Consider the following 21491-nt stretch of genomic DNA (forward strand, 5'->3'; position numbering starts at 1 on the left):
AACATGCAAGAAGAAGGCTTCAACAAGGACTAATCAATGAGGCACCCCAGATCCATATTCGGGAGCCTCCCCATACATGTTAGTGAGCTAGTAGCTTTTTCAGTTCCTGTTTCTTTCCTTGAAGGGAAGAAAATCAGAATTTTAACTTTTACAACTTCCTTTTCGTACTCATACAATCTCTACATATATTCATCATCTATACAAAATTACAAAAAACTTTTGAGGAACACCACTTCGGACTCGACTTCTAAAAGCCAAAGAAAAGGGCGCAAGACCAATCAATCTGGAATTGAACCATATTGAGTTTGCATCAGCACTCTGTTCTTACATCATTCAGCTGACAACTTACCAGGCAGTGAGTAAACAGTCGTAGCGTCAGAAGACTCTGCTTGTTGAATTGTTTCGGCAATCCTCAGTGCCATGGCAGCAAAATAAGTTGACAAATCGGCATTCTCCATTAATGTCTGGGCTCTTTTGCGCTTGAGTACTGCTGACACCAAGGATTCTTTTGCTTTGATTAGGGCCTCCTGAACTCTCTTCACAGCAAGCTCTTCTTGTTCCACAGGCATAGCTGTAAACCCATTCAACAAAAAGTTAATACAGACATATACATCTTACTCCAAAAAATGTAAAAGTACAAATTATTAGCCAGACATCCCCATCTTATATTCACAGACGGTGTTACTTACAGTTGAAACTACTCAAGAAATGTTATACAGACATATACAATTTTAGTATTTTTACTGGTACTTACACGAACAATATTTAGGTGCATACAATGTTATCATAAAAGTAACCTAGATCAAGTATTCAAGGGAGATAATAACGGGGAAACTAAAATCTTTAGTAAATGCTATCTAATATCTCCAATCCATTAAACAACTAAAGGCTACTAGTAGTTCAAACATATATGAGCTAAGCACCAAATTTTTATCATTGTTAGTTTGTTAATAAAGCTGACAAGGGCCACCGTGGCAGTATGGCAGACACCAATATAATTATATAATAATTCGCCAAACAAAATTTAAAATAACATATACCTTCGCAGTTATATCGCTGTTTGGCCCTTCCATTTTTGCTAGCTTGCTTCTTGAATGATCGTTTCTTACGTAGAACATTCTCTTGCGCTAGTTGAGCTTTCCTTGGTGGATGAAACTGTGAAAGAACAATTTAGTTGAAGAATAACTCTTACAAAACCAAAAGGCCATGCATGCACATGTAAATTTAACCACTGTAGTTGGTTTTCAGTTGAGCAGGCATTCATATTACAGATAAACAAAATTTGCTCAAAGAGATAAAAAAGAAGACCTTGACTGACTTAAATAAACAAGGTTTGTCATATTTTCTCCGTCTACAAAATTGTGATTAAATCAATTAGCACTCTCATCCATAGGAAGGAAGCATCACTAGTCAAACTTTATATTTTCTCAATCCCACACGTTGGGATAAAAAGTAAAGTTTTTGAACTTATGAATACCACACTCCTCTCCCGGTTTCATGTAGTTAAAAAGGGAGTGCAAGTTAAACATTCACTATTTAAAACAAAATTGGTTTCAAATTGTAAACTGAAAAAAATGTGTCCATATATAAATAAAAAACATTGTCTTGACTGCTGATTCTTATCATTCACAAGTAATAAAATATCAGTTGAAAATCGACGCATATCATCACTCATAGTTGCTGCATTTTGCAAGATCTTCATACATGTTTGTACTTTTCACGCATATGATAAGTCTATTGTAATGTTTAGCTTTTAGCCTTTTATTACCCATATCTCAGTGCAAATGCCATGGGTTATTCGGTTGATATACATTCAGCATTCGAAAGGTCTAGCATATGGGTTAATTTGTATACCGAGAAGGCCATATATGTTACGGGTATCCTATGATCTTCATACTTTCTAAAAATTTCAAATAATGTCTGTCGAAATAAACAATGACTAACAACTTCCTATTTTCAATAAGATACTCAAAAAGTTTCAATAAAAGAATTTGCTTCCCCTTCATTTTCGAGGCAATACGATATTGTTTCAATTGACAAAAATACAGAAAAAATAAATAAATAAATAAATAATGCTGATGTAAAACATTTTCAACAAGCTGGAAAAAACTGATGTCACTAAAAACATCGTTCTCATGCCACCTTTAGAATGACAAACAACAACATTTACAAAGACATTCTTCCTACTGGTTTTGGCGTACAATATGAATGTCAAGTATGAAAGAAGAGTAACATGTTGTGCTTTCAATAACAATAAAATAGCATTGAGTGCATACCTCAAAAACCCTAAGCAATGATGCACGCTTCTGCTTCCGTTTTTTAAGCCAATATTGATAGACAGCAAGAATTACGTCTCCCCTCCCAAAATCTATACAGAGACTTGTCATTTTGGTCCCATCAGAGACATCCCCAGGACTGCGATAAGCAGCCTTCTCAAACATATCGATTATTTCCTCAAACCTTTCTGCTGAAAGGTGCTCAACAACACCATCATGACCATTACATAGACCACCGTTTAGTTTTTCTAGCCATTCCTCATCATCAGGATCATGATCGTAATTTGCAGTCTTTTTTACTAATGCTCTTGCCACTTCATTATTGTGCACAGTAACATAAGCATCTGGCCTTGTAAACGGAACACGTTCATCGTCATCATAATTCAGCACCTCGCGCACACCAGGCACAGGGATTGTTTTAGCAGAGAGAGCATCATTTCTGCTTAAACATTCCTTGTGAATCTCCTTGAAAGTGATCCAATCATTTCTATTGCAGAACTCCAGCTTCCAACCATTTTCTGCAGTCCATATCATGGCATGGGTGAAGCGGTTGGTGCTGGTTGGTTTCATTACTTCATGAGCTTGATATATGTACTTGGTCAAGCCCTGTGTCTTGACAACCACAAGCCAAACATTTGAAGTAGAGCACTCCAACATTACTGCAGCTCCTTCTTCCCTATAGCATCTATCAGATTCAATAACCAACACATTTGCACTGCAGCAGAGTGAACCACTTTCATGCCCAAGTTCAACTTTAGCACATGCTACTTCCTTATCATTAGGGCATAAAACATTTGAAACAAGATCTGTTTGAATCTCATCAGCTCCAGGGGCATCTAATGAAGAGCAACCACCATGCTCAAATTCAACTATATCCAAACATTCTGAACCATTGTTGTCTACGACAGAATGGTTGATTGCAATCTGACTATTTGAGTTGAAACGCTGAAGACGACCTTGAGAACCCAATGAAGAAGAACTTCTCACTCTCTTAGAACAATGAGAACTCCTTCTCATCGGGATATTTCGTGATGCAGCACTTCTGGTCAATACTCTTCTCACACCCAACACAGAAGGTGCAACAACAGCCTTCGGCTTTCTCTTCTTGACACAAATATTCACAAAATCCCTATTGTTGCAGTGAGGTAAAGCAACTACAACTGGGATGCATGATGGTCTTCCCACTTTGTCAGTAACCCCAGTAGGTTTACTTAACAGACCCGTCAAAAAACACACAAGAACATGTGGTATATACAGAGATCTAATAAAAACAATAGAATTCAGATACCTAAAGGACAGAGGAACGGCACTGAAATCCAACCAAAACAAGGGCACGAATCGGTGACAGCCAAAAACCCGGCAAAATCCAGATGAAACAGTACCATTATCCAAGGAAGACCCAAGCAAAAAACCCTGTGGAACAAGTAAGATTCAGAAAAAGAAGAAACATCAAATGATCAACTGAAGCTGAAATATAATCACAATTTTAACAAAACACCGTACCGGCTTAAACTGAACTCCATTTCGTGAGAAAACTTCAACAATCAGGTCACAGCACATAAAAGCAGTAAGCCCAGGTAAAGCAGTGTGGGGATTCCTCAAATATCTCAAAACAGAGGCTAAAAATCGAGTAAACCACAATGCACTACTAGGTGAAAAATCAACCGTAACATCCAATGTCACTCCAGGAACATTGGAAGTTGATGTGGATCTCAAACGTAACAGTTCAACATCCACACCAACTTCCGAAACATCCACTTTAGTCGTGGTGGAAGAACGAGTCTTCCTCCTTTTCCTAACATAGAAATTCCCACACATGTTTTCCTTCAACAACCTTTCAGTCGAAAAATAAGAATTCAAAGATCCCCCAGAACTAAAATTAAAATTATCGCCCCGCGAAGATCTACGTCGCTTTCTATCATACACATTCTTATATCTAATCTCATCATCATCTACACTAACACTAACACTAATAACACTAACACTATTCACAATTCCCTCTTCTTCTTCTTCCTTCACATCATCATCTAATAATTCCATTGCCACATCATCTGGAATAACAACTTTTTTCCATCCATTAGTATTATAACACGTGGCATCATAATGTTCATCTACATCTACATCCTCGTTTTGTTGTTGTTCTTGTTTTGTTACTAATAATCTTTTCCCTGACCTTAATACTTTACCCAAATCTCCTCCATCTTTTACAACCGAAGATTTCGGTACAAATATTCTGGTACTTCTTCTCATTCCAACTGACGGCATCCCCGAAATTTCAAAAAACGTTCTACAAATTTAATTCCATAAATTCAAATCGATCGAGTAATCAAAATCTCGTCTTTTTGGGTGAGTCTAATTTTTCATGTTTTGAAGAGAGAGAGAAAAAAAAATGGAGGCTGCTGCTGGAGTTATGTGTTTTTAGGGTTTTTAATAAGATGATGAAGGGAACTGCTTTATGTTATTGGAGTGATATTACACGTTGGATGGAGAATGGATGGTTGAGATTGGAAGTGGTTTGATGGAAGTAAGTACGCATGGAAAGAGACTTTTATGTAAAGGGACGGAATTAGCCTTGGTTAGTCAAACGCATGGGAAGACCCGTGAGGCGGGAATTTATTGAAGTGGGGAGGATGTTTTGGGATAGATATTTTATTCCGGGTAATTAGGAACGAATTTTACTGGACTTTCAGACTTGGTAAAATTGAAGAAGTTGGTACGTTTTGATATAAATTGTGTAACAAGATTCCATGTGTTTGACTTTTTTAACTTGTCATTTGGAACATTCCAGAACAAGGAAATTTTGGATTTATATTGAGATTTCTTAATTAACTGTTATTGGATTATTCTAAATTCTTCTTAAGTTATCAAATTGTCCGTTGTAAATTTGTCAACGATATTTACAAACAGCATAACCAATATTAGCAAAAGTAAGTAGACCTGTATTATCTAAAAACATATCTAAAAATCAATGCTGATTAAGTGCAACTGCATGTTTCCCGAGTTCCCCACACACCCCGTTTTTTGTTTGGTAAAGCACACAGCCACACACCCCTTTCTCTCGCTAGCTCTGCTCGAAATCAATTTTGACTTTAGATACAGTGGAAGCGTTCATAACTTCGTATCAATGCAGAACATATTGAGCACCCGCGGGGCCTAGTTTCAACGTTCAACTAACCTGCACTTAAACCCCACCCCGGATCCGTGCTCAAATTTAAGATATACTCAGATAACGTCATATAGTGCAGGTCTAACTCTCGCTACTCATGACTTCATGAGTCATGACAGGCAGCCTGCTGTCAAAATTAACAGTTTTGCGTAGCAGCGCCACTCGCCCACTCCTAACTTCGGAAATTTTAAGACACACGACCAAGGCCCACCTTCCTCCATTAATGTTAAGGTTTTGTACGACCTAAAAATCTAGTGGTTCTTCAGCTGGATCAACATCTAATATAACTTCTTTAAAAAAAACAGATCATCGACTGTAGGGGAGTAATATTCTCATTAAGGATTATCACGCACGCGTGAAGCATAAGCGAACTCATGACATCGACTTGTGAGCAGCTCCCTTATGCACTGAAGACATATCCCACTAACAAAGATAGGTGAACCCCAAACATTGACCTCCAAGACCGATCCAGGAGCTCTTTTCATGTAGGTGGTATGAACTAAGATGTCTCAAGATAAACACATGGCCGAGACGTAAACGACTCAAATAAGGTCACCACCGTTAAGGTTTTGTATAATCATTACCAAAATCTTACTTGTATTTCCCGACCGTACCGAAAATAGGGACTACCACGCCAACTCCCAATTAGACATCACGACTTATACTAAAACCAGGTCCAACAAAACTCATTCAAGACCGATCCATCTCCACTTTCATGCAGTGGTATGAACTAAGATAGCACAAAATCTACGGCCTCTAATCGATTGAAACTTCAGTCACCACCAGTATAAATTACCACCTATTTGAACTAGTGGACTGAGGCCCCTTATTCATCTCTCCCCAAAAAATCAAGAGATGATAGCACACGTAGGATTGAAACTTCGCAGTTTCTACCACCTATTTGAACTCATCCTCTCCCCTAAAAATCAAGAGATTCGGTCTCTCCAAAAAATCTCAATCCATTCCCTTCTTTTCACGATTTGTAAAGCAAAACCAAAACACACATTTACATTGGCGCCGTCTGTAGTTTCGATTACTTGAGAAATCAAATTAACCCAACTCAAACAACTACAATTTTCAAGCCCACGAAGCATGGTCAGCCTCGAAGCTCAAGTTCAAAACCTTGCGTAACAACCGGGTTTCATTAAACGAGAGCATTTCCTTTGCTCGTGCAAGAAAATGCCGCTTTTACGGGCCCAAGTAGACGCTTTACCAACAAAGAACTACCCGGTAATGTTGTTGAAAAACGGCATCAACGAGGTTAATCAACAGATTAACGAATTATCACACGGGATAGGCCGAGTGCGGTCCGAAAGGATGCGACTCAAATTGTTCAAAAGATGCTCAAGTCATAATCGCTGCGTCCCGCTCGATCTTTGAAGTTCTCGATGAAACCGCCTCCTCAAGATTTTATCCAGCCACGCTTCCCCATGTATGATGGCAAAGATATGCCCCACCAAAGATGTGGCTCGATACATTCAAAGTCCGCCCTCTACATTTCTCCGAAGTTTGATCATCTTCATCGCCGACTATTTCCGGCCCGGTCTCAAGGATGATGGCGACTTGATTGGTTCTTCTCTCTTGAACCCGATTCTATTAAAACTTTTGAAAGCAACTTTATCGATCCGTTTTGCTAGCCAAGACGCGTACAAATGCATACAAAATAAGGCGATCTTGATTCGTTGTTCCAGCTGTCATTCAGGGAAGATGAAACCATTCGCCAATTCTTAGGACGGTTCAAGGCTGAACTGTTGTGTATGGAAAGCGAACTGAAAGAGTCTTTTGCCACACTAGCATTTTCTAACACCTATCGAGTACGTAATACCGACCTCTCCAGATCGCTGATGAAAGAACGCCCAGAAACGCTATCCGAGCTGTACGCCCGGGTCGACAAGTATATCAAGTTGCAAGAAAGTTTGAAGTCTAGTGGTTTAGCCGAGGTCCAGGAGGTGGCAGCGATTTCTGATCATACCCCGCGTGCCAAAAAGCGATCCAAGTCGCTGGTACCGAAGGCAGGTACTCGGCAGGATAATAACAGAGAGTTCGCTGTCTTGACACGCTCCCCTAGCTACATACTGGACAAGATCCAGCGAGCCCCATACTTCCGCCCAGATGTGAGGCAGCCAGTAGATCGACCCGACAAGCCCGAACGGGGCATTCCACAAAGCAAAATGCCATGAAACCAATGCGTGTTGGGGGCTTAAGCACTATCTCCAAGACCTTGTCGAAGCTGGTCATATTAAATAGTACCCCAACATTTCTGACGGTGATTTGCGCCATAAGCTCATGGCTCGCCGAGTGCGCAGTCGATCTCCACCTCGCCGTCACCATCAAGAGTTTCAAGCTCACCCCCACAGTAGAGGACGTCCCAGAGATCGTTCTCATCACGAGCGCAGACAACACTCCTCAGATCGTGACAATGCTAGAACGATTCACATGATTACTTTCCCTGATGATTCCGTCACCTCATCCAGAGAGAAAAGACGTTGAGTCGGCGCTCTTCAGGAAGTGTTTCATTTTACTTCCCAGGCGGACACGCCCCGCAGCTTTCAGTCGCCATTCAGGAGATATCATTTTCACAGAGGCCGACTTCAACAAGGTCTGCCTTCCTCATAATGACGCACTGGTCGTCCACGTCAAAATTAGCGACTGGACCGTAAAGCGCGTCTTGATCGACCTGGGGAGTTCGTGCGACATTTTATTCTATCACACCGTCCAAGAAATGAGTTTACCCAAGTCAGTTCTTATAGATCCGATTGCTCCCCTTTATGGGTTTAATGGCTCCAGAGCCGACCATGTCGGTGATATCATCATTCCAGTATCAGTAGGCTCTAAAGAGGACAAAGTCAGCTACAATACACGTTTCAGCGTTCTGGACATCAAGTCGTCTTATAACGTCATACTAGGACGACGATGGATCCACCAAATGCAAGCTGTACCGTCAACATTGCATCAAGTTCTCCGCTTTCCCAGCCCCGTGAGGAATTATGGAGCCGAGAAGCAATCAACCGAAGCATATCATTGTAACCAAATCTTGACAGCAGGTAGGATTGACAGTGGACCAATCCACACAAGCAACGAGCCCACCAGTTATACCATGGCTAAAGATCTGATTGCCGAGGTTAGAACCAACAAATCAAAGCAAAGACGCCAGGCTCCAAGTAGAAGATGCATCCGCCTGCGGTCCACTCCAGAAGTCAACTCCACCATTGTCGCTCCATCAGAACGGATCCCAGAAGTCGCGTCCGTTGGTGTCAATACAGCAGTCACGCCCCTAGAGGACCCCTCCACTATTGTTATCTCACCAGTTCGCATTCTAATAACCTCACCGCCATGTGTCGCACAACAGATCTCCATTCCAACAGTCACTCCTGCCCCTGCTATCATGACCACAGATGCCATTCCAGTCCCTGTTCTCGTCACCACAGATACCGATCCAGTTCGGGCGACTAAGTTCACCCTCCCTCAGGTCGTTTAAGTATCACCACACGAAGAAGCGTCGCCACCCAAGCCAACACTTTAACAGGTCGACAGAGAGCGAGTGAATTTAGGCACTGATAATGATCCCAAGTTTGTATATGTAGGGGCTAACCTTGACCCTACACTTAAGGCCCAACTTGTAAACTTTTTGGCTATGAATAAAGATGTTTTCGCCTGGTCGTATATTGATGTGCCCGATATAGACCCTAATGTAGCATGTCATCGATTAAATGTCAATCCTAATGCTAGACCAGTTCGCCAGTGACCTCGCCGGTTGTCCCTGCGGTTTTAGAAAGTCATTAATGACGAGGTCGACAAACTCAAGCAAGTCGGTTTCATCAGAAAGGTGGACTATCCCGATTGGATCGCCAACATCGTTGCGGTCCCCAAAAAGAATGGAACAGTTTGCCTGTGTGTCGATTTCACGAATGTCAATCAAGAAACACCGAAATATAGTTTTCCCCTACCTCGCATTGACGGACTTGTCGACCAGACTTGTGGACATGAACTTCTTTCCTTTATGAATGCGTACAGCGGATACAACCAAATCCCACTCGCCGAAGAAGATTAAGAGAAGACCTCGTTCATTACCAAGCAAGGAATTTATTGTTACAACGTCCTCCCGTTCGGCCTTAAGAACGTCGGAGCGACGTATCAGCGTCTGGTAACTGACATGTTCCAGGACATGTTAGGAGAGACCATGGAGATTTACATCGACGACATGGTCGTCAAAAGCAAGAAAGCAGGCGACCATATTACTCACCTTGAGCAAGCGTTCTCCAGATTGCGCCGCACTCGAATGAAGTTGAACCCAGAGAAATGCCTCTTTGGAGTGTCCTCTGGTAAGTTTCTGATATCGTGTCACAACGGGATCGAAGCAAATCCGCACCAAATCCGAAGCGTTCTTAGACATGCTTGATCCACGCAAAGAAGCGGATACGTAGTTGTCGCATGGTCACCGTGACTTAATCGATTCATATCCGTATGCCAAACAAATGTCGCCCGTTCCTACAACTCCTCAAAAAAGGCGAGCCGTTCTCATGGAACGATCAATGCCACCAAGCATTCGCTACTCTCAAAGAATACCTTACCACACCTCCCGTCTTAGCCACACCAATACATGGAGAGACACTGGGGCTATACCTGGCAATATCAGACTTCGCCATCAGCTCAGTTCTCTTCAAAGAGGAGAACAACTCAGAAAAGTCGATCTACTTTACAAGTAAGACGCTCACGCCAATGGAGAGAAATTATTCTTTCCTTGAAAGAGCCGTCTTTGCTTTATTGTATTCAGCAAGAAAATTCAGGCCGTACTTTCAAGCACATCCGATTAAAGTACTGACCGACCTCCCCTTGAAGAAGATCCTACACAAAGAAAACAAGACTACTCGTATGGCAGTATGGGCCGAAGAGCTCGGTGAACACCACATGGAGTTTGTACCTCGCACCTCTCAGAAAGGTCAAGTCGTCGCCGATTTCCTAGCAGATTTTCCCTCGTAAAGACCCCACACGGGAACCGTAGATGGAGCTCGTAGATGTCAAGGAACGTGCCAAATCAATCTGGTCTCTTTGTCGATGGCTCTAGCAACCCCGAGGCGATGGCATCGAGTCGCCTTAGTGTCTCCCGGCGGATTATGGTTGAAAAATCAGTTCGACTCGACTTCGCATCTTCCAACAACGAGGCAGAGTACGAAGCGTTGATCATGGGCCTTCGTATGGCGCTACAACTCGGTGTGCAAGAACTTCAAGTCTTTAGTGACTCGCAACTGGTCGTTCGCCAGATTGCTAAAGAATACACGACTCATGAAGGTAACCTTTCGAAATATCTTCAAGTCGTTCATCATTTACTGCCTTCTTTTAAGAAATCTACCATACATCATTTTTTGCATGAGGAGAACCGTCACGCAGACAGTCTAGCTTACTTAGCCACTCAAACACCGAGTTGCGTTCCCCGATAACTCCTCATTGAGGTAGTCGACCGACCTGCATACCAGGTCTAGCATGCCCTAGTTATAACCGATCGTTTCCCTCTCTCCAAAGATCACCGAGCGGACACTGATGCGACCCATCATGGACTACATCCAACATGGCGCTCCCCGCAGCGATGCCAAAGCCGGACAAATCCCATATCAAGCCCGGCCGTTATTGCATATTGCACAATAAGTTGTTCGTAAAATCTGGCCGGTGGACCGCGACTTCATATGTATTACTCCGCAATTGTACCAATTGATATTTGCCGAAATCCATGAAGGAGAATGCGGAAATCATGCCGGAGGTCGCTCTTTTGCCCACAAGGCAATTTTCCAATGCTACTTTTGGCCCCGTATGCAGATCGATGCTAAAGCATACGTCCTCAGGTGCTTAAAGTGTCAAACGTTTGGCCACAACATCATTCAGCCCGCTCGAGAGCTGATTAGTATAGCAAGCCCATGGCCATTTCACATGTGGGGAATGGACATCATGGGACCATTTGTCCCACAGAAGAGCACCGGTTTTCAATTCGTCTTAGCTGCAACAGACTATTTCACCAAGTGGGTCGAGGCCATTCCTTTAGCACATGTCAAAGAATCACATGTCCGAAACTTCATCTGGACTCACATCATCACCAGATTTAGTTTGCCACATAAGTTAGTGATGGACAATGGACCCCAATTCAAAGGCAGAACAGTTAAAGAATTTCTAGCCAAATGAAAGATAGTTCATGCGTTATCTACTCCACACTATGCTCAGAGTAATGGTCAAGCAGAAGACAACAATAAGGCCATCTTAGAGAATTTGAAGAAAAAATTGAAAGAAACAAGAGCCAATGGCCAAATCAGTTGGAGAACATTTTGTGGGCTCATCGCACCCACAAATAAATGTCTCAGTACAGCGAAATCTCCATTCTCCTTGTGTTATGGTTCAGAAGCTGTAATTCCTACCGAGCTGACAGTCACTACGACTCGATCTGAGCTCGTCGAAACGGGAAACAATGATTCTGTTTTTAGCACGAAAGTCGATTTGTTAGAAGAACGGCGAACTTAGCCGCCATCGAGTCGCATCTTATCAGCAAACCTTGAAGAACTCCTACAATAAATGGGTGCATCCTCGATCTTTCCAGCCTGGCGATCTAGTGTTAAAAAAGACACAAGACGATTCCAAGTTAGCCCCTACATGAGAAGGCCCATACATCGTAGAACGCATTGTAGGCAATGGAGCGTACTGGATAAAAACTCAAGAAGGCAAATTGTTACCTCGCCCATGGAATACTTATCTGTTGAAAAGATTTTATCAATAAAGCCATTGTTGTTGTATAGACTGTTTTTCAAAGTACTGTAAGTTTAAGGTTAAATGTTTATATTACCTAGTATAAGGTATTCCATTTACTTACATCAAACAACCCGACAGCTCGCATCAGATGCACGACCAGTATACTTCCATGATCCAACATGCTTAGCGCGCCATACGCTCTCATAAACGAGAACGCTCTCCGCGAGCAGACAACTCTCTGGAGCTTATAGGCTCCATAGCCTCTCCAATTCTTGTCACGTCGAGGACCTATATTTCTAGGATCGACTAAACGAGAACGCGCTTTCATGAAAGCGCATTTCTCGGAGCTTATAGGCTCCATAGCCTATCCAATTTTTGTCACGTCGAGGGCCTATATTTCTAGGATCGACTAAACGAGAACGCTCTCGCGGCGCATACTCTCGAGCTTACGTGCTTCATAGCCTATCCAATTCTTATCACGCCGAGGACCTATATTTCTAGGATCGACTAAACGAGAACGCCTTCATGAAAGCAGATAGCTCTTCGAGCTTACGTGCTCCATAGCCTATCCAATTATTGTCACGTCGAGGACCTATATTTCTAGGATCGACTAAACGAGAACGCCTCTCAAGGAAAGCGCATGACTCTCTGGAGCTTACAGGCTCCATAGCCTATCCAATTCTTGTCACGTCGAGGACCTATATTTCTAGGATTGACTAAACGAGAACGCCTCTCTCCGCTGAAAGCGATGCTCTCGGAGCTTACAGGCTCCATAGCCTCTCCAATTCTTGTCACGTCGATAACCTATATTTTTAGGATCGACTAAACAAGAACGCTCTCCGCGAGCAGACGGTTTTCTGGAGCTTACAAGCTCCATAGCCTATCCAATTCTTGTCACGTCGACGACCTATATTTCTAGGATCGACTAAACAAGAACGCTCTCCACAAGCAGACAGCTCTCTGGAGCTCGCAGACTCCACAAACCCCTCCCAGAGCATCGTTCGACGACGATCATATACCCCTAGAATCGACTATACGAAAGCGTTCTCCATGTGCTTCACGCTTATACAGGCCCACACGTTCGGTCTGACTAGAGCATTCTTTTGAGTCTTACTTCTAAAACTCAGCGCAATGCACTTAAGGAATAACTCTCAGTCCTAGACTCAGGGCATCTAGCATACTCCTAACATCTCTGCTCTTATAACATGATAAACAAGAAAGACAGCGCTAAGTACAAGCAGATCATGTTTCTAAACTAAATTTCAAGCTCCTCAGTTATTGCAAGCCACATGCATAATAAGCAAGACGCTAGATACACACAAGTAAGCAGCAACATGCATTCGGAGCATAACCAGTAACAATATGTGACCAATCGCCACAACAACTACATCCACCGATCTGCTGGGATTACCTAGAAAATCCAGATCGGTGTCTATTACAAAATTAACACAGTATCAAACTGCCACTTCCATGGAAACCAGTTCTCTGAGTTAAAGGGGCGAACTGCTCAGGCAAGCCTGAAAACACAGCTCTATTGTTGACTCTCATATAAGAGAGGAGAATGTAAACAACACTTATAAATTGTTACTGACTAAGACAAAGGTCGCTCACATCATCAAATATCAGTTAGGACATGCTTATCTTCTGGTGCCGCGCTAGTAGAAGCAAGATGCCGTGCAGATCTCAAAGATCACACGATTCCCCGCCTCGCTCATCGCATCTGATTGCTTTCTTGAGGTGTCATACTTCCGTCCGTGAGCGCATATGTGACACGTTTTGGTATATACCCTTGTGCTTTGTGCGCCACCTTTTGGCATTTTTTAGCATAAGCAGTCACTACAACTAATTCCCTTTCTAGCTCACACGTCACCACTAATACAAAGATTCTCGCCAGAAGAATGTTCGGTACTTGGTAGTCATCACTTCCAGCTTTCTCTTGTCAGCCCCCCACGCAGCTCGCATACACCCTAGCTCGACGTGGGGGTTATCATCAATCTCGGTGTTTTGCACAACATCTTTCAACTTATCGTATCTTGCAAGAAACTGCATGAACGAAGTTAAAGAATCAGATTGCCTTAGAAACCGACATAACAACCTAGTGCGTCATGAACTCACCAAACAAGCGGCCATGTCCATCGTCCCCAGCAGCGTCTCCATGTCCTCATCTTTCACTTCTGCCTTGTCACCATCCAAAGATGATCCCTTCGAACGCTTAGTCACTATATGGCGAAAGTGGAAGCTACTAACCGAAAGCGTTTCACCATACGCTTCTTCCCCGCCTTCCCCATGTAGTAGATTTCGCCCCCCACATCCCCACATCGCTGGGGATCGAACTCTCACCACCGATCGGGCGACTTTTGCCTCGTGTCGCTACACTCCGCAAGATGACGCTAATAAGCCTACCACCCGCGGTGACCTAAACACAATGCCGCCAAATGGACGACCCGCCCCCTAGGTCGTTTATGACCTTTTACGCCTCTACAAAGAGCTTTCCTCTTACCACGATCACCATGCACGGAGGATCAAACTCCATCTCATCCATGATCAGAGGCGACATTTCCCTCATACTCCCTTCTCCTCTAACGTATGGGTGACATCTAGCCATGATCAAACCTAGGAACAAAGATACTGTGATATGAGCTAAAGTTTTACTCCAAGTCCTTCTCAATGGAATAACATTCACAGATAAGAATGAACGTACCTGAAGAAGCAGAAACGAATGTAGTGCACATCGATAGGGTAGAGCGAGAAGGCAGAGACAAGCAAAGACAAGACGACGAGCAAATACCTTTTTTTTTTGTATTCTATGGACAGTTTTATTTAATATAAAACGTCTTTTCCCTAAGCGCCTCATAAATACCTTGAGACGCCAAACGCCATCTGCCCGCCATCATTATGTCCTTTGAACCGCTCGTCTTCTTACACGTGTTGCGCACATGTGGGAATATTACCGTCTGCGGCATTGAACACAGCCCACTTCGTCCTGAACGAGTGCCCAGCGATCTCATCGCATCATCCCGAGCGCCGCCAAACAGCTGCAAATAAGTTAACAACAGGACGATCATCCAAGCTTCCCAGTTATTAGCAACGCAGTTATCACCGCAGCATAACAATCGTGCATAGCTATAGCAGTATAATCATTCGTAAACACAATTAAGCAAGCGGTACACACACACAGTGAAGAAACAAACAATGAACACGACATATAAGCATACAACGACCTGTCCTAACGGACCTGAACTACCATTCGTTCTTTAGCCAAGTTGCTGAAACTACTCTGGAAATCCAACCCGGCTAAACAATGTTCGTCATCACATGGTTACCTCAAACCATAACGAGGTACCAGATCGCTCCACAAAATAATGGCGATACAAATAAAAGACGAACCGCCTGTGTTACCCTGTGAAACCAAATTTATTGTATCACAAATTTATAAGCTGACAACATAACAAATCAAATTTACAGCTCGTCCTCTCTAGGCACGACGGTTAATTCTCCAGGCACGAGCGATTCATCAATTTCAGCATCCCTCCCATCCACCACAACCGTCACTCCATCAAAGTTCAAACTCATTAACACATCGGACGCACCAGCTTCAACTCGCGGTACCACGACTTCTGGAATGATCACTGAAGAAGCAAGCACACTGCTGGCATCTCCCTGCACCTGTTCTACCACGGTCCGAGATGTACAACGTGCATGGTCTTCCTTCAAAGCGTTATAGTCCGCTTCCAGTTCAACAAAGTCCGCATCTAGAACATCATAGGCCTTGGTAGCGTCCCCGAAAGCAACCTTCTTGCGATTATGGTATAGTCGTCACCTACCAATTTCCCATCACCGCCGAACATTCTCTTCCGCTCCTCAGTAGCTTTTGCCTCGCTTCTTACGCCCGGTATCTTTCAAAGATCTTGGCGGACTTCGAGCTTGATGTGCTTTCTTCAGATCTTCCAGTTCCTTTTAAGTTCCATCTTCGCGGCCTCCTCGAACATTTTTTTCAGCTCGTCGGGGCGGCTTCACTACTACTTCTCTATCCGCCTCTCTGAACCGAAAGCAATTTCCTTCAATTTCAAAATCCACTTACCAAACCGCAATTACACACATATGGTTAATAACCACAACGTAATAAATGTATAGGTGAGCAGTTATATCAAAAGAAGACAAACTCGCTGCACCAAACATTGCGCAATTTCCATTCGCCCGTGTTATCGGCTAACCCTTTCTCATCCAAATTTTACGGTTGCGCCCGTCCGTGAGCTATCTGTTCCAACAGACAGTGCCGATACCTTTACTCGACCTAAAGCTACAATCACTTCGCTTCACAAGATATGTTGCACCCCATGCTCATATAGATACACAAACCGTCCCTCTAGGTCGTCAACGATCACAACAAATTTTTTCCACTTTCGCTTTACGGGCGCTTTTGTTATCGCCCGGGATTCGGTTCACGCCCGAAGGCGGACTAAGCCCCCGCCCCAAAAGTGGCCAAGTCCATCACCGCCGGTCGCGCCGACTCGGCGAAAGTCAGAGCCCCAGCCGGGCCACCATCGAACCGCCCTACTGGAGCTTTCCCCAAAGAGCGTGTCGCTGCTTTTGCAGAACCCGGATGCCTCTTTGATCGAGGCGCCACGCCGTCTTCTCCGACCTGCTCCTCGCACGTGGGTTGAAAACAACTGTTTCCAACTCTATCGGAGCATCGATTGAACCCCCTTCAGGTCGGGAGCTCGACCCCCAAAATCTCGAGGCACCACCCTAGTAGTCGCCTCCCACCATGCTAACGATTCCTATCTTCCCGTGTTACCAACTTACTCGTTCGCGATCTCCATCACCTCTCGCCTTGTCTGACCTCGAGCTCGGTCTTTTTGAACTTTTCTTTTTCCCGGATCGCAGGGCCCACCTTTTCCACAAAGAAATGAGCAACCTCAAGGCAACTTTGCTTTCTTTTCTTCTCGAGTCAGCCGTGCGAACCTCTCTATCTCCCCACGATCAGTCCGCCTCTTCACAGAGAAATCTACAGACAAAGCAAAACATGGGCCTGTTAGAATAACTATCACTCGTTAAGTAAAGCAACAAAAGAAAATATTCGTACCCACCGGATATGTTACAAATCCTAGTTTGCAACCTACATCCGTTAGCACAGTAGTTGCCAACTAGCAGCAACGGCCTTTTTGTCCAGGCCTCGTTGCTTACACCGTCGATCACAGCAGAACGCTGGCGTCATTGTGTTTCGCAAGCTAAAGTTCAAATTACCGATGATAAGCCTCACAACATAATACTCAACTATGTCGGACACCCCTATGTCGTATTCCCCACTCGCATTCAACAGGTCAAACACCTTAAACAATCGCCAGGTGTTACCAACGAACTGACAAGGCGACTTCCAACAATGGGCCAAGAAGTCACATACCAGTTTCGAGAACGGTATTTGCATATGCGCTCTCAGCTGGCCCTCACAGATGATTATTCCACCATTCGGCGAATTGTACTCCTCACTACGTACATTTTCACTCAACCGTGGCTCGTATATCTCCAGGTCGGGGATATTGATCCCATACGCTGCCTTTAGCTCGGGGAACGAGTTTGCAGCATGATGGTTTACCGTTCTAAGGGGAAACTCACTTGATGACGACATTTCCCCTCGACCTGACGTACTGGCTACGCCACCTTCTGACCTAGATCGGGTATTAACCTCATCTACCCTAGCTCCCTCATCCAACTCAGCCTCAATGCCAACACTCACCGATTTTTCATCCTCACACTCTCCACAACTTAATGATATCTCCCGAACCTTTTCCGATCGAGTATCATCAGAATCAGACATTATAACGTTTCCTTTTTATCGATTACTCAAGCTTAAACCCTACAGCCTTACACTAACCTACCTACTTAACAAATCGCACTTGAAAGAGAGGAAAACAAATTGAAAATGGAAAGCTAACAGCAGCCAGCACTCACTCACGAGGAACCCTAGCTTGCGCCTTTGAAGAAGAAAACAGAAATACCTTTTTTGGTTGTCCCAAATTTGATTTTGTACAAACCGCCCGTTCAGTTACCAAGAAGTTATGATTACAGCCTATGCTCTAGCCCGCACACGTGTCCTAAGGACCTGTCTTTTTAGCAGTTCCGAATAACGCGGCGACACGTTTCTTCGCCAACTACTACGATTCTGTCACGTGCCAATTACGGAACAACTTCCCTTTCCCGCCAAATCATTATGCCACAGGATTCAAAATTTGCGCCATCTCAGTCAGATCGTCCACCACAACTTGCTCATGCTCCACACGTTCTTCCATTTTTTCTCAACAGATCGTTTCCCACGACATAAACAATCTACTGAGAGGGGGCTATGTAGGGGAGTAATATCCTCATTAAGGATTATCACGCACGCGTGAAGCATAAGTGAACTCATGATATCGACCTCCAAGACCAACCTGTGAGCAGCTCCCTTGTGAAGACATACGCGCGCAGCATAGGTGAACCCAAAACATCAACCTCCAAGACCGATCTGTGAGCAGCTCCTTTCATGTAGGTGGTATGAACTAAGATGTCTCAGTACGAACACATGGTCAGAGACAGAACGACTCAAATAAGGTCACCACCAGGGGTAATCATTACCAAAATCTTACTTGTATTTCCCACCACCGGGAAATAGGGACTACCGCGCCAACTCCCAATTAGCATAAGACTTATACTAAAACCAGTCCAACACTCATTCACAATCTCCACCTTACACGTGTGCAGATAGCACACGTGCCTCTAGGATTAAAACTTCGCAAGCCTATAAATACCACCTATTTGAGCTACGTGAGGCCTGATTCCTCTCTCCCCTAAAAAATCAAGAGAGGATACGTAGGCAGCTCGCTCATCAGCGAACTCGGTCTCTCCAAAAAATCTCAACCCATTCCCTTCTTTTCACGATCTGTAAAGCAAAACCAAAACACACCTTTACATCGACCTATAGTCATTATTGGGTGAGAGGGATTTTTATTTCCCATTTTGCCATTAATCCTTTGTACAAATTAAATCAATCGACAATCAAGCAAGCAACATTAAATAAGTAGAATCAATATTATGTGAGGACAAATGGGTCATGTTCACATATTTTGACTCACTTCAATAGACTCTATAAATTTTCGCCTTTATATGACACGTGGGAGCAAATAGGGGAGAATCGTAACACGCTCCAATTGGGAGCGTACCAAAAGACTAGTGCTCATTAAAAAAAACCACTGAAAAATCATAATTCATGCCTTCGTGATTAAGCAAAAATCAGAAAGAGCAACAGCCTAGCAAACTCTACAGCAAATTTACTGTCAGCATTATAAGGCACAACATTTTTTTTTTATTTGATAAAAGATATTTTCTTTTATTTATTGTTTAATAATACATTTGTGCAAATTCCTTGAACATCACAAAAGCAGGTGGATGAGACCACCAGAACTCATTTAACAAGGGTCGAATCACTTCCAGTATATTATCTTGATGAGGAACTGGATTGGTCATCCAATTATCATTTGCAGCTTGTCGGGCAAATGTATCAGCAACACAATTCACTTCTCTATAGTTCCAAACAATCATTTTATGTCTGAATTCCGTTAATAGTTATTTGATGTCTTATATTAGAGCTATGACAAATGAAAGTAGTTATTCTGACTAATTATTGTTTTATGAAGGAGAGATGAGTCCGGCCACTTCAATGATGATGTCATCGAGTTCTGACTTCTTTGTTGCCAACAATCTCATCTCTGCAACTCGCCTGCTCCTAATTTCGGAAAATTTAAGACACACGACCATAGATTTATGCCCAAATACATAAATTGGCCAATAATTTCGGTTTTAGTCATGGTTGACCAATAATTACGGTTTTAGGACAAATCAACTGGGTCAGTGTAAGCAATTACGGTTCTCCTCATATACATAATAGAATTAGTAAATTTACATAGTAAACCCAACTTTCATACGCAAACTCTTGTTTACTTTAATGTCATTCCACTTCTCTCGATCAATTTCACTTCTCATCTAGGTTCATTTTTGTTTTCCTCATTTTTCCATTTCATCTCATCTTATCTTCATCTTCATCTTCATCTTATTTTTATTTTTATTTTTATTTTATTGTTTTGAATTGTGAATTTTTCATATGTAGGTGTTAATGTATTTTTCAATGCGAGACATGTGATACAGATTGTGTTCTTCAATTATTTGTAATACATTTTTATTAAGGTTTAGTGTTATTCATAGTTAATTCATTGTTTGTTTTGATTTTTTATGGTGTTGTGTCATTTGTTTTTATTGCTTATGACATGCAAAACATGTCTTTGTATAAAATATAATGAGTTTACTTTTAATGAATATAAGTTTTTTTTTTCTTGCAGTGATATGGATTTTTCAGTACTACTTGTGTTTTGCTATGACCGTGATAGTTTCACTTTTCGTATCGGAATAGATTCAACAATTTTCTAAAATTAAAGAAGATATCCGAAATAAGTGGAATGAATTGTGTACAACGGATTTTAATATATGAATTTCTCGTGATGGTAAACAATCTATCATTGAAACTGATGCCGAGCTCCAAGCCATTGCTTGTATAGTTTCGCGAAGCATATAAGCATGATTGATTTTAATGTAGTGTTGGGTTTGTCTTTTTCAATTATTTGAGGGTGAAAGGAGTACTAACTCAGGTGGTTATATTTTTCTTTATCATGATATATATTGAGTTTACTCGTGAAAACAAGACGAATACTTGGGCTAAGGTGTTTACACATGTTGGACAAAAATTTAAAGGACCGTGTGATATAAATACTCGATTGAGACGGGATATAAATACTCGTATAAGAATAATGATTTGCAACGAATACATGTTATTTGTAAAAAGAAAGGGGTAACTGGTTGCCTTTGGGTTGTCCATGGTGCTTTGAAGTTTGGTTCTTTCGAGATGAAGAAGTTTAACCTTGAACATAGTTACGGTTTTGCATGTAAAGACGTTAGTAATTGTAAAGTTTCGAGTCAACTTGTGAAAAGCCTGATTCTTGAGATGATTCGTGATAATCCTTATATGAAGCCGAGAGAAATTATGCGCTTGATTCATAGAGAGTATCACCTTGATATATCATAATATTATGCTTATATTGGTAGGGAGTTTGGCTTTGAAAGACATATATGGCAAGGATGGTCTTTTATATTATCAGCTGTGTTGGTTTGAAGATACTTTGAAGGTTTCAAATCCTAGTAGTCATGTTGTGCTTGAAATTGATGAGGGACTCCATAAGTTTCGTAGGATTTTTATCAGTTTTGAAGCGTGTATCCATGAGTTCAAGTATTGTCGC

General features: G+C 42.5%; 1 protein-coding gene across 1 annotated transcript; it reads right to left on the minus strand.

Annotated features, from left to right (window-relative positions):
- Window positions 1-18: 18 nt before the first annotated feature.
- Window positions 19-4761, minus strand: LOC147489101 (Enhancer of polycomb-like transcription factor protein). The gene is made up of 4 exons (XM_086571443.1): window positions 3780-4761; window positions 2277-3689; window positions 1041-1155; window positions 19-571 (listed from the first exon to the last, which is right to left on the minus strand). The coding sequence occupies exons 1-4, from the start codon at window positions 4539-4541 to the stop codon at window positions 330-332; spliced, it is 2532 nt and encodes an 843-aa protein (XP_086427569.1). The 5' UTR covers window positions 4542-4761; the 3' UTR covers window positions 19-329.
- Window positions 4762-21491: the final 16730 nt, after the last annotated feature.

The sequence above is a fragment of the Coptis chinensis genome, chromosome 7 (genome assembly GCF_015680905.1).
Source record: "Coptis chinensis isolate HL-2020 chromosome 7, ASM1568090v1, whole genome shotgun sequence".
NCBI lineage: Eukaryota > Viridiplantae > Streptophyta > Magnoliopsida > Ranunculales > Ranunculaceae > Coptis > Coptis chinensis.